The sequence below is a fragment of the Canis lupus genome, chromosome 28 (assembly GCF_011100685.1).
Source record: "Canis lupus familiaris isolate Mischka breed German Shepherd chromosome 28, alternate assembly UU_Cfam_GSD_1.0, whole genome shotgun sequence".
Taxonomy (NCBI): domain Eukaryota; kingdom Metazoa; phylum Chordata; class Mammalia; order Carnivora; family Canidae; genus Canis; species Canis lupus.
Window position 1 is genome coordinate 11,760,079 of NC_049249.1, and position 14,461 is coordinate 11,774,539.

Here is a 14,461-nt window from a genome sequence, read left to right on the forward strand (position 1 = left end):
GTGTCTTGAGATCCGGTGGCGCTGCGCTCTTCACCCCGTTTTCGCTCCCCTTGTTTCTCTCCTCTCTAAGACTCTTCATAAGCGCGGATTTCAGGGCTTGAATTAGTTCCATCAAGTGGATATGCCTGCCATTCTTCCCTGCCACTGCTAGAAGTTTCCATTTCTCACCAGCAGTGTGGGAGGGTCCCAATTCTCCACATCTGTATCAACGCTTGTTATTGTCTCTTTTTATTTAGCCATCCTGGTGGGTGGAAAGCGGTATCTCCTGATTTTGATTTGCATTTTCCTAATGACTAACGGTGTTCAGCATCTTTCGTGTGCTTTTTGGCCATTTGTGAATCTTCTTTCAAGAAATGTACGTTCAGTTCCTTTGCCCATTTAAAAATTACTTGTCTTTTTATTATCAAATTGTAGGAGTTCTTTATATATCCTGGATACAAGTCCCCTAGTAGATCTATGATTTACAATTTTCCCCCCTTTATGTGGTTTGGTTTTTTGCTTTCTAAATGGTATCATTTGTGGCACAAACGTTTTCAATTTTGATTTAATCCACTATACTCATTTGTAATTATATCCAAGCTTTTGTGTCAACATAAGTTTCTATTTTACTTGGGTAAATACTTAGGAGTAGGATGGTGGGGCTGTATAATAAGTAACTGTATGGTATAGGCTGTACAGTAAAGTGAATGCACCATTTTACACCCACCCTGGCAGCTCTGAAAGAGTTTGCTGCTCTGTCACCTCCTTAGCATTTGACATCGTCCTTCTGTAATTTTAGCCATTCTAGTAGGTATGTTGTAGTATCCCACTGGGGTCTGAATTCCCATTTTCCTAATGACTAATGACGTTGAACTTCTTTTCATGTGTTTATATGCCATGTGTTAAAAGTTCAAATCATTTGCCCATTTTAAAATTAGAATTTTTTTCTTATTACTTATATGATTCCTTTATATATTTAGAATGAATTCTTTACCAGATGTTTTCTTTCTTTCTTTCTTTCTTTCTTTCTTTCTTTCTTTCTTTCTTTCTTTCTTTCTTTCTTTCTTTCTTTCTTCTTTCTTTCTTTTCCTTTCCTTTCCTTTCCTTTCCTTTCCTTTCCTTTCCTTTCCTTTCCTTTCCTTTCCTTTCCTTTCTTCTTTTGCCTGCCTGTGGCTTTGTCTTTTCATTTTCTTTTACAGTGACTTTTGAGGAACAGAAATTTTTGTGCTTTTTGAACCACTGCCTAAAACATCTTTGCCTAAACCAGGGTCACAAAGATTTCCTCCTGTTTTCTTCCAGAAGTTTCATAGTTTGTTTTGCACTTAAGTCTATGATCCATTTCAAGTTGATTTTTTGTAGAAAGCATGAGAGAAATATTCAGGTTCATTTTTCTGCATATAGATACCCAATTTTTCTAACACCATTTGTTGAAAAAAATATCCTTTCTTCATTGAATTACATTGACACATTTGTCTCAAATAAGTTGAATATAAATATGTGGCTCTATTTCTGGATTCTCTATTCTGTTCAATAAATTTAGAAGGATTCAGATCACACTAAGGATTTTATTGTTTTTTTTCAAACAGCTTTTGGTTTCAACAATTTTCATTGGTTTTTCTGTTTATTTCATCAATTTTTGCACTATTTACTATTTCCTTTCCTCTGTTTACTTTGGATTTAATTTGTTCTTTTTTTTTATTATTTTTTAGTTTCTTAGGGTAGAAACTGACCCATTTTATTTGAGACCTTTCGTCTTTTTTTTCCAACAAGGGAGTTTGCTCCTATAAATTTTCCCCGAGGTACTGTTTTATCAGCACCCACAGCTTTTGGTATGTCATATTTTCATTTTCAATGAGTTCAAAATGCTTTCTAATTTTTCCTTTGATTATTTTTGGCTCGTAGATTATTTAGAAGTGTGGTATTAATTTCCAACTATTTGAATAGTTATTTCCAACTATTTTCCAGGTATCTTTCTTTAATTGTTTTCTATTCCAATTCCATTTGGCCAGAGAATATGCTTTGTGAGACTTGAGTCCTCTTAAATGTATTGATGGCTTAGGATATGGTAAATCTTGGTAAATGTTTCAGGTGTACTTGAGAATAATATATATCATTCTTTTGTTGGGTTGAGTGATCTACAAATGTCAATTAGGCCAAGCTGGTTGATACTGACACTTAAGTCTTCTATCTCCTTAATGATTTTCTGTGTACCTTTTCTATCAAATATTGAGATAGTGATATTGAATTCTCTAACTACAATTGTGGATTTGTCTATTCCTCCTCATGATTCTGTCAGGTTTTGCTTCATATATTTTGAAGCTCTGTTATTTGATACATTAACAGTATGATTATTATGTTCTCTTAATGAATGAGCCCCCATACCATTATAAAATTACCTTTTCATCCTTAACACTATTCATTGCACTAAATCTACTTTGAGAATAGTGTCACCACGACAGCTTTATTTTGATTAGTTAATATGGCATATGGAAGCGTTCAAGACATGTAACCCCAAAATATGCTACTTTGGTGTGTTGATTATTGTGAGCTAAAGGCACTTGAAACATAGCAGGTGCAAGAAGGGCACAGTGACCTTCCCTTTTCTTTCATAAGCAGGAGATGAAACTTCTATGGGAAAGATGCCCTCCTCCAAAGGAAATTTCTTTGCACCAGAGAAGGGCAATCTAGGCAGAGAGAAATCTGTACAAATAGACTAGGTTAAAATAACTCTTATCTTTCTGTAGTCTCTTCATATACTCTAGTTACTTTTCCACAATTGCCACTTTCTTCAGTCTAGTATCTACTTAGGCCTTGCTGGTTCTTCGGATCTTCGTTCTTGTGGGGGCTCCCACATAGGTGTTAAAAATTACTAAATAAAATCTCTGTGCTTCTCTCCTGGGACTCTGTTTTGTGTCAGCCTCAGCCAGAAACCCTGAGAGGGTAGAGGAGACATTTTACCTCCCCTGCATATGTAATCTTCCATCCTTTACTCTTAGCCTACTTGTGTCTTCATATGTAAAACACAGTTTTTTTTTTTTGTAGGCACGTTATACTTGGGTCTGATTTTTTTTCCAGACTGACCATCTCTGCCAGACAGATTTGTCAGATTGTGTGTAAAGAACAACTCACACTAATGGGATTAGTACTGTGGTTTAAAGCCTATCAGTCATTATCTTGCTATTTGTTTTGCATTTGTCCCACCTTTTGTTTCTTTTTTCCTCTTTTTATGCCTTTAAAAACATTTATGAGTCCTTCTAGGATTCCATTTTACCTCCTATATTAGCTTCAGGACCAGGATGGGGGGTGGGGAGAATGAGATACTCTGAAGATTTTAAAGGGATGTCAAAAAATTTGGTAATCAATATAATACTATTCTAATTAATGTTTCCAAAAGTCAAAACTAATGCAAAAAATCCATGATGAACAAAATATCAAAATTTTGAATATAAATATGATCAGTATTTCTGATTTACCTATTTGCCTCAGGCTTTAGTAAGCTTGGCATTAACATTTTTACTAAAACAAACAAAAACAAAAACATTTTTACTGACTGGGTCAGTTTTTGCTTCATATATGTGCACACACATAGATACGTGTATATATATGATTTTTTTTTAATTTTTAAAAAATATTTATTCATTTATTCATGAGAGACACAGAGAGAGGCAGAAACATAGGCAGAGGGAGAAGCAGGCTCCATGCAAGGAGCCCGACGCGGGACTCGATCCTGCGACTCTAGAATCACACCCTGAACCAAAGGCTCAACCCCAGAGCCACCCAGGTATCCCTGTATATATGATTTAATTTCATTTTAAAATTTATGCATCAAATTTCATTTAGATGAAATTTGTTAATTGTCTGAATTTTCTATCCTTTCTGAGTTTGTCTGCCTTTTCTCTCATTTTTTCAGAGAAATGTGTTTAGAATTTCCTATTACAGGGCAGACCCGGTGGCTTAGTGGTTTAGCGCCACCATCAGCCTGGGGTGTGATCCTGGAGACCTGGGATCAAGTCCCATGTTGGGCTCCCTGCATGGAGCCTGCTTCTCCCTCTGCCTGTGTCTCTGCCTCTCTCTCTCTCTCTCTCTCTATCATAAAAAAAAAAAAAAAAAAAAAAAAAAAAATTTCCTATTATACATGTGATTTTGTCTTTTCCCCTTATATTTCTGTGAGGCTTTTCTTACAGATAAGGTTTGTTATTTAAGTGCATGCAAATTTAGAATTTTTATGGTTAAAAATTCTTTATGAAATGTCCCTCTCCATTATTAACAGTGCTTTTTGTTTTACAAAAGTATTTATTGTCTTATATCAACGTAACCTCTTGTTGCATGGCATATCTTTTTTAATCCTTTTACCTTCTTATATTTTAGATGTTTCTTTTTAAATGGCATTTAGTTGGGCTTTGTTTCTTTTTATCTTCTCCGACAATCTTTGTCTTTTAATTGGAGCATTCTACTTACATTTAATAACATTACAAATTTGTGTTCAAATCTATCATCTTACTATTCACTTTCTATTTGTCCCACCTGTTCTTTGTTATTTCTTTTCTTGCTTTCTTTTAGATCAATTATTTCTTATTTTGATTCCACTCTTCTCCCTGCCTCTATTCACTTAGAAATAATGCCTTCTTTTAATATTCTTTTAGTGGTTACCCTAGGGAGTAAAACATGAATCCTTGACTTATCAAAGTTTAATATAAATTGGTACTTTTACCTCTTCCTTGAAAATGAAAGGATGTTAGAATACTTGCCTGTCTGCTTTTAAAATGTATGCTATTGTAACGCATTTTCAATTCTATGAAATACCATTAAAAAAAAAGAAATACCATTATTATTGTCTTATATTTATTTAGATTTCCCCATATATTTACCATTTATGTTGCTCTTTGTTCTTCCCTGCATCTCCCTTAGCATTATTTTAATTATTCATTCTTTTTGCTGTCCACCCTGCATCTTTCATTGCCCCTCCCACTTCCTCACTCCTCCACTGCTCACCTCCCCCCCCAAATAGTTGAATTCCAGGACATTAGGTGTACACATGAAAAAAATCTACTGTGTTACATTTCAAATGTTGCTGTGGCATCCCTTGTTCATGTCTTCTAGTGCAATTTAATTTCTCAAAAGTGAGGTCAACTGTTTTTTTCTTTTAAATACCTAATAACAAGGCGAGTATACCTTGGGGCGTGCTTCATTTACATTAAATTTGTACTAAGTCGCTGCTTGGAAGAAATTTGGATGGGAGGAGTCAAGTAATTAACTCAAAGAAAAATCATGACCTTACCTCTAGAAACAAAAATCATCAAATGGTGTGGTCTGTTAAATTTCACGTGCATGGATCCTGAAGGCACATTGTATTTATATAGAAGCAGCGACAAAAAATGTAAGGCTAACTTTGAGACCTTTCAGAAAGGTATATCTAAATATATATGTATATATTTATACATATATATGTATATATATATACAATATATGTGTATATATGTGTGTGTGTGTGTGTATGCATATATTTATGAACTCGGGCAGTAGGGAGTTTTGGGTGACCCTAGTGTTCACTTAATCTGAGGTCCTCATTTTACAGATGAGGGCTCTAAGCTCCAGAGAGGCCAGTGACTTGTTTAACATCACACAGTAGACGGGAAGTCAGGACCGGAGACCAGAATAGCCTCCTTAACTGGCCTGAAGATATAGATTCCCACTCTCCTCAGGTGGATTCAACCAGTGAAAACTGTGTCATCTCCAGGGGTGGGTTCCCATTTGGTCTGTAGCTATGGCCTCTTTGATTCCGCTTTGCTATTTGAGGTTTTACTTTTTATTATTTTATTTGGAGGTTTTAAGTTATATTTCTGCTATGTCTGGTAGAGGGCACAGCATCCATACCAGATGCATCCTAACTGGATAGCAGTGAGACAACACAAAGATTGTTTTCTGTTAAAATTAGGCCAAGTACTTGGAGTGGCATGACTTAAGGGAAGGGAAAGAGGGAGAAGAAAGCTCCTCTAGGTCAATCTGAAATATGTAAAAGAATCCTCTGAATTTAGATATCACCACTCACTTGTAACACTCACTTGATGGCAAATTAACCAGAGCGACCCAATATCATTGATACATTTTATCATCTCCTAGCTGTCCATCAAAGTTTTGTGCTCCTTTTTCATGAATGTCCTAGTCTGTTCAGGCTTCTATAATAAAAATACCATAGACAGGATGGCTTATAAACAACAGAGGTTTATTCCTCACAGCTCTGGAGGCAGAGAGGTCCAAGATCAAGGTTCCAGCAGCTTCAGTATCTGATGAGAGGCCCTTTTTGGTTCATAAGAACCTTTTGGATGTATTCTCACATGGTTGAAGGAGCAAAGGAGCCCTCTGCAGTCTCTTTTATAATCCCATTCATGAAAACTCCACCTCATGATCTAATCACTCCCAAAGGCCCCACATCCAAATACTATCTCATTGGGAGACCATCACATAGGATAAGGTTTCAATATGAGTTTGGTGGTGGTGGTGGGGATCAAAGACATTCCATTTATAGCAATGAAATACAACTGTTGAGAAGTGACTGTCCAGCCAGGGACATCATTTCTGAAACCTTCACATCTAGATGGGACTATGTGACTGATGGTCAATGGAATTGAGTGGAAGGAATTTATGTGAATTCCGGGTTAGGCCCCTAAGCTAGCATAGGTGGTTCTGCACACTCTCTCTTCTCGTCTGCCAACTACAGGTGGATGCCCATAGCAACCTTGGAGGCCAAGTGCTGAGATGGCAGACTGCCTTCCATCTGGGTCCCTGAAGGGCTGTGGGGAATGGAACCACTACTTACCCCACTGCCACCAGTTGAACTTTACATGATCTATTAGCAAGAAATGTCGATTATGTTAGGTCATTGAGATTCTGGGGTTTATCTGTTATTGCAGTTAACAGTTACTTTGACATAGTGCATGTCACCTAACTTGAACAGCAACATTTCATTTGCACTTAGAGCCCTAATACTGGAAGCAAAGCCTGTGGAGAAGAGGAAATAGGGAGATGGCAGCACATCACGAAACCAATGATCCCACCTGTGTGTTAGTTTGTTGGGTGGAAATGTAGTGTGGACAACTGTGCCCCGCCTCCCCCTTCTCCCCACAGAACACCCTGAGAACAGAAAGTTAGAGCATTCACATTTTATTACTTACAGAATGTCATTTCAAAATATAAACTACCTCATGGACCCAGACTCTCTGCAATCACCAAGCTCGTATAAACCTTAATATAATCTGTTTTTGGAAGCAAATATTAACACCTGGTAAAATCCCCTGCAGAGAAGAAACTTTCCCTGGGAGGTGTTCCTTTACTCATTTTGCCAACTTCCAGATGAATAAAACTTAGGTTTCTTTTTTGCTTCTTCCAAAAATATAATTTATTATATAACATTTAGAACTTGAAAAAGAATCCTAGAATATTTTCATGAATAATAATTAGAAGAGTAAAGTTCATGCTGTGGGCTGTAAGGAAGGACCCCTTTTCTCAGCTGGGTGCATAGGACAGGGGGGTTTACTCATGAGCCAGTCATTTGGAATTTGGTCATCTCCTTCCAAATGCTCCAGGGCTCCTGGGGGAGCTGCTCTGCTGTTTAGTAGGAAGTGGGTGCCAAAGCAGTTGGTTTCTTGTGTTTTAGCTTTCTTATTTTAGAGTGGTCTATACAAATACAACCCCTCTGGCAGTAGTTAATGGATTTATTATTTAGTCTGGAAGACAAAGAGAAACTTCCAAACCTCTTAGTGATGGGGACAGGAGGAGCAGTGCTTTCAGGGACAATGCATGTGTGGGTGCTGCCTGGCTCTCCAGGACTTAGAAATATCAGGAATCATCACCTGTGGTGGGTGGTGATGGTAGGAGTTGTCCTTTAAATTATTCTACAGAAAAACACAGGGGAGGAGTGACCAGGAGGACCACTGGTGGGCCTGAGGGGAGGGTGGATTCCAAATGTTACAGCCAAGGTTGGTAGGTTACAGCCCTACTCACTACTCATTAGGCCTGCTCACAGGCTTCCCCCCACTTGACAGCTGTCCTGGGTGAAAGCACTAGTAGGGGTTTCTGTAGACACTCACAGGCTGTTAAGAAAGCTAGCTGTGGAGCTTCTTTGGAGGTGAGAAAAAGTTGGCCACCACCAGTCCAATGAGAGAGAGCATGGTTCAATGAGAGCAGGCTTTGGAATCCAACAGATCTGGGTTTGACTCCTGGTTCTGCCGCTCTGCTTATCTGGATTGTCTTGGACAAATCACTTCTCTGGTCTTCCCCAAACAGTCACCACCCAGGACTGGGCATAAGAAGGCAGTTATAGAAGTTTTTGTGTCCATGTGATTCTAAAGCAATGATTCTAAAGCTCTAGTTGTTTGAGTCTTATAAAAACTGTTTATCTTTGAGTGCCCCTTACTACCTTATTTGCAATTCTGGTATATCCTAAGAAAAGATTGCAAACAATTCTACAATAAGACTTAATTCCTGGTCAGTACAGATTTCCCTGGCCTCCAGGTTGGGAGCCCGAGGCAGAGGGAAGGCAATGAAACTGGAGAGGAGTTAGTGGGAAAGCAGTGGGCAGTGTCCAGGCTGGGGCAGGAGTACTGAGGTTAGAGAGAGAAGGGTAGTGGAGGAACCCTTGTGCATAAATGTTTTATGCCCCTTCTTCCCTTGCCTTCTCCAAGACACATCTCTATTATTTTTAGATATTCTATTAATGCTTCAAAAAAATTTTTTTTAAAGATTTTATTCATTTATTCATGAAAGACACACAGAAAGAGGCAGAGACACAGGCAGAGGGAGAAGCAGGCTCCATGCAGGAAGCCTGATGTGGGATTCGATCCCGGGACTCCAGGACCACATCCTGGGCCAAAGGCAGGCGCTAAACCGCTGAGTCACCAGGGATCCCCTGATGCTTCAAATTTTTAAAGTCTTTTTCTGTCCTAGTGTTTTTTATTGCCAGTGATATCTACCTGCTTCATCTTTGCTTCTGCAGAGTTTAAATACTGCCCTTTTGTTTTCGGAAATAAAGCCTCTCTCAGTGGATTTCCAAGGTGAATCCAGCAGCTGCATCCTTCCCAAACATGGGCCTGGAATGTACTTGTGGACCACACCTGCAGATGTGGGGCATGGCCAGAACCCCTCCAGCAGCTCAGCAGTTCACAGCCAGGTTCACAGTCAGGCTGGATCCCTTCCCTGCACACCCCCCCCCCCCGACCCCCCTCCAACCCCTCCATCCCCCCTGACCCCCCTCCACTCCCAAAGCCTCAGCAGCTTCTGATGCTCCAGGCCAGCAGGAGGACTTTCAGGTGAAATCCACCAAAAGCTTCTACCATTTGGAGGATGCAGGGCTTGGGCCCAACTGCTGGGGAGGGGCTGGGGCTATGAGGGCCACTGGGCCATTGGGAATTGTTCTGGGGGGTCCCAGGCCTTAGCCTCATTGTAAACCTGTTCTGGAATTTTCAAGCTTTTCTCCATCCAGAGATAAGCTAATATCCCACAGTTGCAGCTTTTTCAGGGAACTAGAAGAATTGAGACTTTTTCTTCAGACAACAATGAGAATTTGTTCTGAACCTTTGTGATAAGAAAAGAGAAAGAAAATCATTCCTAGAGGCAGGGAGAACAGACAATCATCTCAACAAAAGGCAAAGACTTCTCATTATACCTTATTATGCTTTCAAATAAGCATCTCTGCAAGCCCATTCTTCAGTTTCAAGTAAAGTGGCTCTAAAGTCTTGGATGATCTCAGTCGTGTCTTATTTTAGGAGGAAAAAATCTGATCTGGGAAGCTAGTGGATGAACTCTTTTGTCCCAGGGCCCAGCCTTGCAAACTGCTCCCCTGGTATGCATTGTGATGCTGAGTTTTGCCACAGGCTGTCTTTTGGGGGAGTATTATAGGGGAATCCCTTATAGGAAGTGAGCCCTACTGATTTAGTAATTATCCCCCATCCCAAATGCAAAAGCCAGGACAGGTGCTCTATAGGGAAATCCCTAAAGAATATGATGTTATCAGTATCCTTTGAATAACGCAAATACTTCCACGAGACAGTCACAAAATTAGAATTTCAGGACCCCAAAGATAAATTTCAATGATTCCCTCTTCCCTTTTTATTAACTAAAAAAAAAAAAAAAAAAAAAAAAAAAACCCAAAAAGCAAAATTTAAACCTCTTGGGAGCATTTAATACACAGAGAAAGAAAAAAGAAGCAGAAACTGCCTATCTTCTGCAGGCTTAGAAGCTTAGTGAAGAATCAACACTTATTTACACAAAGTGTGCTTTGCATGGAGTTCTGGAGGTTTGACTGCATTGAATTCGAGGTGAGGGAGTGAGGCTGTGAGGTGGGCAACCACTGGGCTTGGTGGTTAAATGGACAGGCACTGGATTATTCTCCACTCAGCAACCCACTGCCCTGGGTGGCCCTGGGCCAGCTACGACCTCTCTCCACACCTCATCGGAAGGTGGGGGTAAAACCAGGGACTCCTTCATGGGGCTACTATATATGTAAAGCAAACTGGCCAGGCCCAGACCCACTGGGACCGCTGCTCTTATGTTATCATTGGAGGCCTATAGCTGTGCCCATATATAGAGGAGATTTTGTTATCTGCACAAATTTTTTAAACTTTGGGGAGACAACTACTTGGTCTCTCCTTTCCTCTGTCTTCCTTACTTGGACTGTCCTCATTTGGGCTGTTCTATCCCAGCCTTGGCGCTTCTCTTCCCTTGCTCCCCACCAGAGCTGAGGCTTCAGCAGGAGCTGCCTGCTTCCTGAGGAGGAGGCCCCCTAGGATAACCTTGCACCTGACAGTGCCAGGGTCTGCTCCCCTCTCTCCATCCTCTTCTGGGCTGAGCATGCCCACTGACCAGGTCCAGCCCAGTATTTGTTCCCCCACCTCCGGTGTGCTCATCCTCCTGGACCTGCTGACACACTTGACAAAACCCAAGTCCACTCTTCCTCACGCAAAGAGTGGCCTGTTGCTTCCCTCCCCCCAATCACCCCCCATCTCTGTTCTCCATGCTGAGTCTCCTGGACTTCCTCCCTTGTGTCACCTCAGACCTGGCCCTGTCCTTAGCCCCTGTCATTCATGCCATTTACCCTGAGAAAGAAAATCAAACCCATAGGAAAGAGTAGTTTCAGTGGCAGCTTATTTGCATCTTACCTCTTAAATCATATGGAAGGTTTATCATAAACTTTAAATCAGTCCATGTCCCCTGCCCAGTTCGGGGGTGGGGGGGATCCCACTCACCACTCCACAGTTCCCCAGCAGACCTCAGTTTCCAGATACCCTCTTCCCCAGGTGGTGAACTGAAAGCTTTGTTCTGTTGCCTGGGGGCTGGTCTGGGGGAGCAGGGACCTGGTCATCTTTCAGGACTGGATTAGCTTTCTGCCTAGGAAATGCCACTGGCAGGCTCACCACTCCTTGGGAAGAGGCAGAAAGGTTAGATTCCCTTGTATCTTACAGTGATGACTTTCGATTTACACCTTTTTTTTTTTATGGTTTTGGTCAGACAAACTATTAAGAGCTTGATCTACATGCCCTTAAAATTCCTTCAGATTTGATACAGGTCTAATTATTTGCTTGTTCAGTTGGGGGGTGTGTGCACGTGCGTGTGTGCACGTGTGCATGTGCATTTGCTGGTTCAGTGTGCTTTCTCTTTGTGCTGAAGCTCCCTTCCTCTCAGCCACATGACGGATGATGATTGCTTTCTGTGGTGCCTAATACATTGTTCTCCACTCCATGAATATTGTTACCTGACTCCCATTCCAACCCCAGGGGAATCTGGATGCACAGAGGAATAGAACCCTCTTACAAAATCTGGAGCATGATTGCAATTTTACTTTTGAAGCACCCGCTTCCCAGAGGAATAGTCAGTGATGGATGCCACTGTCAGAAGCCCAGATGCACACAATCATGCATCAACCAGGAAATGACAGAAACAGCTCACCCAGCAGGCCGGCGCTGACCCACCTGCCTGCTCCCCTGTAGGAAGAGAGGTGACGGGAAACCCAGGGCAACAGCAGGGAACAGACAAGGAGAGGAATCAGAGGAGGATTGGGCTCCTGAGGGCCCACCTGGTGGTTTCCTTCCCCATTTTGTGCTGAGGGCAGCAGTCACACGCTATGGTCCACAGTCGTATAGCTGTGTGACCCGGATCATGGAGAGCTGTTTCATCTGTCCTTGGCATGTGCCATCAGCTCATTTACATGGTGTATACATGGATACATACAGCTCTATACATGTACCTTCATCCTTACATAGGTACAGTGATGGGTGATGTCTACATGTTCCTTTGGGGTGGATGTGGCCTACCTAGGCTAAGCTCATGCTATGGCATTAGTCTCTTTGGAGAGCAAGTCTGCTGATTCCAGCAGGATGGGGCAGCAGAGATTGATTTGTTGTTAAGAAGATGTCTGAAAAATCAGGATACTATCAGGGTGGGAGAGTGGAAAGCGGTCCAGCAGACCAGCTGGTAACTTGTGGGTATGAGGGTGGCTTATCGGTAGCGGCAGGCCAAAGCGTTGACGTTCTTGACCACATAAAAGCCCATGGTGACTGGAGGGATGACCAAAGTCCGGCCAGGCCGCAGGGGGCGGGGCTTCAGTTCTGGGAGGGTCCCATCATCCACCATCACTAGGGGCTGGCCGTTCAGCTGCACTGACCTACAGTGAAGAAAAACAGCAGGGAGCTTGTTATTGCACCATCACAGCAGAGCCTGGGCAGCCCCTGATTGCCTGCCACCCAGTATCAGTCAGTCTGAAACTTCCCCGGGCTATCCTGTACTGACACTTGGTATGCCCAGGCTCTCACCTCGGTGTTTTACTTTTTAAAATGTATTAAAAATACTCCAGCAATGCTCCGAGAAAGAAATGCCATTATCCCATTTTACCCAGGGTGGCTAAGTGGCTTGTCCAAGGTCATCCAGCTTGTTGGTCTGGGAGCCAGGATTTGAACACAGGTTGTCTAGTTGCAGAGACATGTCATTTAGACAAGCAAAAAGTCTGTGATGCAGAAGCTAAAAAGTGTATCACACCTATTTTTTTAAAATCATAATAGCAGTTCAATTTGACTTTACACAGAGAGAATTTTTTTCCGGTGGAATGTTGCATAGGCTTAAGATGATTTCAGAAGTCTCCTAGTTAACTGATCTCTTTAATTTAGTTGAGAGATGAGAGAATTAACATCATGTTACTTGTCTAGGCTTGTTCTGAAGGAGGAGACAGACATTTAATGACTCTCCTTTTTCTGAGAATGAGTTTTCATAACTATTTATTTTAGAGAGAGAGAATGTGAGCAGGGACAGAGGGCAGAGGGAGAGGGAGAGATAGAATCTTAAGTGGGGCTCGATCTCATGACCTTGAGATCACGATCAAAGGTTGGACACTCAACTGACTAAGCCACCCAGGTGCCCCTCATATCTAATATTTAATGGATGTTTCTGTTTTAGCAACACAATGGAGTAGGCGACAAAGCAGGCATTTTAAAATTCCAATTCACCCATCCTGCTTGCTTTTATTCTTCCTGTGTACCAGCCATCTTCAATCATGAGAAGAGGGCCACATACAGAGTACACTTAGGAGGAAAGGAAGTAGCTCATCACTCATCCTTGGCCAGTGGTACAGAGTCCAGAGAACTTCTCAGCTGTTCCTGACCCGGAATGACTTGTGCAGTCATGTACCCAGATTGAAGCTCAGTTTTCTGGGTCAGAAGAAAAGGCCAGAGCCAGGCCACCAGCTGGAACTAAGGCTATGAGTCACCCTCAGAAAATCAACATTGCATAGTGGTGACTGTTTTGGGGCCTTGCCCAACCTCCAATGTGATAACAGTGCAGTGATACTATCTGGGCCATAGAGAGATGTAGAGAATGCAATGTTAGACACTGATACAGAGGTCTTTTTAAAAATATTTATTTATTTACTTATGAGAGAGAGAGAGAGAGAGGCAGAGACACAGGAGGAAGGAGAAGCAGGCTCCATGCCAGGAGACCGACACGGGACTCAATCCCCAGACTCCAGGATCACGCCCTGGGCCAAAGGCAGGCACCAAACCGCTGAGCCACCCAGGGATCCCCCAGAGGTCTTTTTTTCATATTACTTCTGTGCTATGAATGATAGGTTTAGAGAGAGATACTCAGACCTATGCCCAGCAGAGCAGTGAATTCCCAGAGATAAGTATGTTGTGAATTGCTCCCAACAGAAAGCAAGGCAGGGAGGCAGGTCCAAGCCTGGTCCCGCATGGAAAAGTCTGGGCCTGGTCCAGATCTGACAGACCAGAAGGGCAGCTGCCCTCTTCTTATTGGTGTGATTCAGGGATGAAAGAGTGAGCAGAGGACTCCTGTGGGGAGAGCCAGACCTGCCCCTGGAAAAGCACAGAAGGAGGAGAACTGAGATCTGATGAAGTATTGACCTCATCAAATCTGCAAGGAGCTTTTGCTCCAAATTTGAGTGATTCTCTCTGGTGAAGATAGACTACTCATTGGAGTAGGAGGT

The 14,461-nt window shown here is 41.9% G+C and overlaps 1 protein-coding gene across 2 annotated transcripts in view; it reads right to left on the bottom strand.

Annotated features, from left to right (window-relative positions):
• Positions 1-10,134: 10,134 nt before the first annotated feature.
• HPSE2 (heparanase 2 (inactive)) overlaps positions 10,135-14,461 on the bottom strand; it is a 632,592-nt gene continuing 628,265 nt past the window's right edge. The window contains exon 12 of one of the 2 annotated variants that reach the window (XM_038578487.1): positions 10,135-12,634. In XM_038578487.1, coding sequence (XP_038434415.1) covers positions 12,469-12,634 — 166 coding nt within the window. In that variant the 3' untranslated portion in view covers positions 10,135-12,468. The remainder of the gene's footprint in view (positions 12,635-14,461) is intronic. The other variant, XR_005380481.1, reaches the window with a different exon arrangement.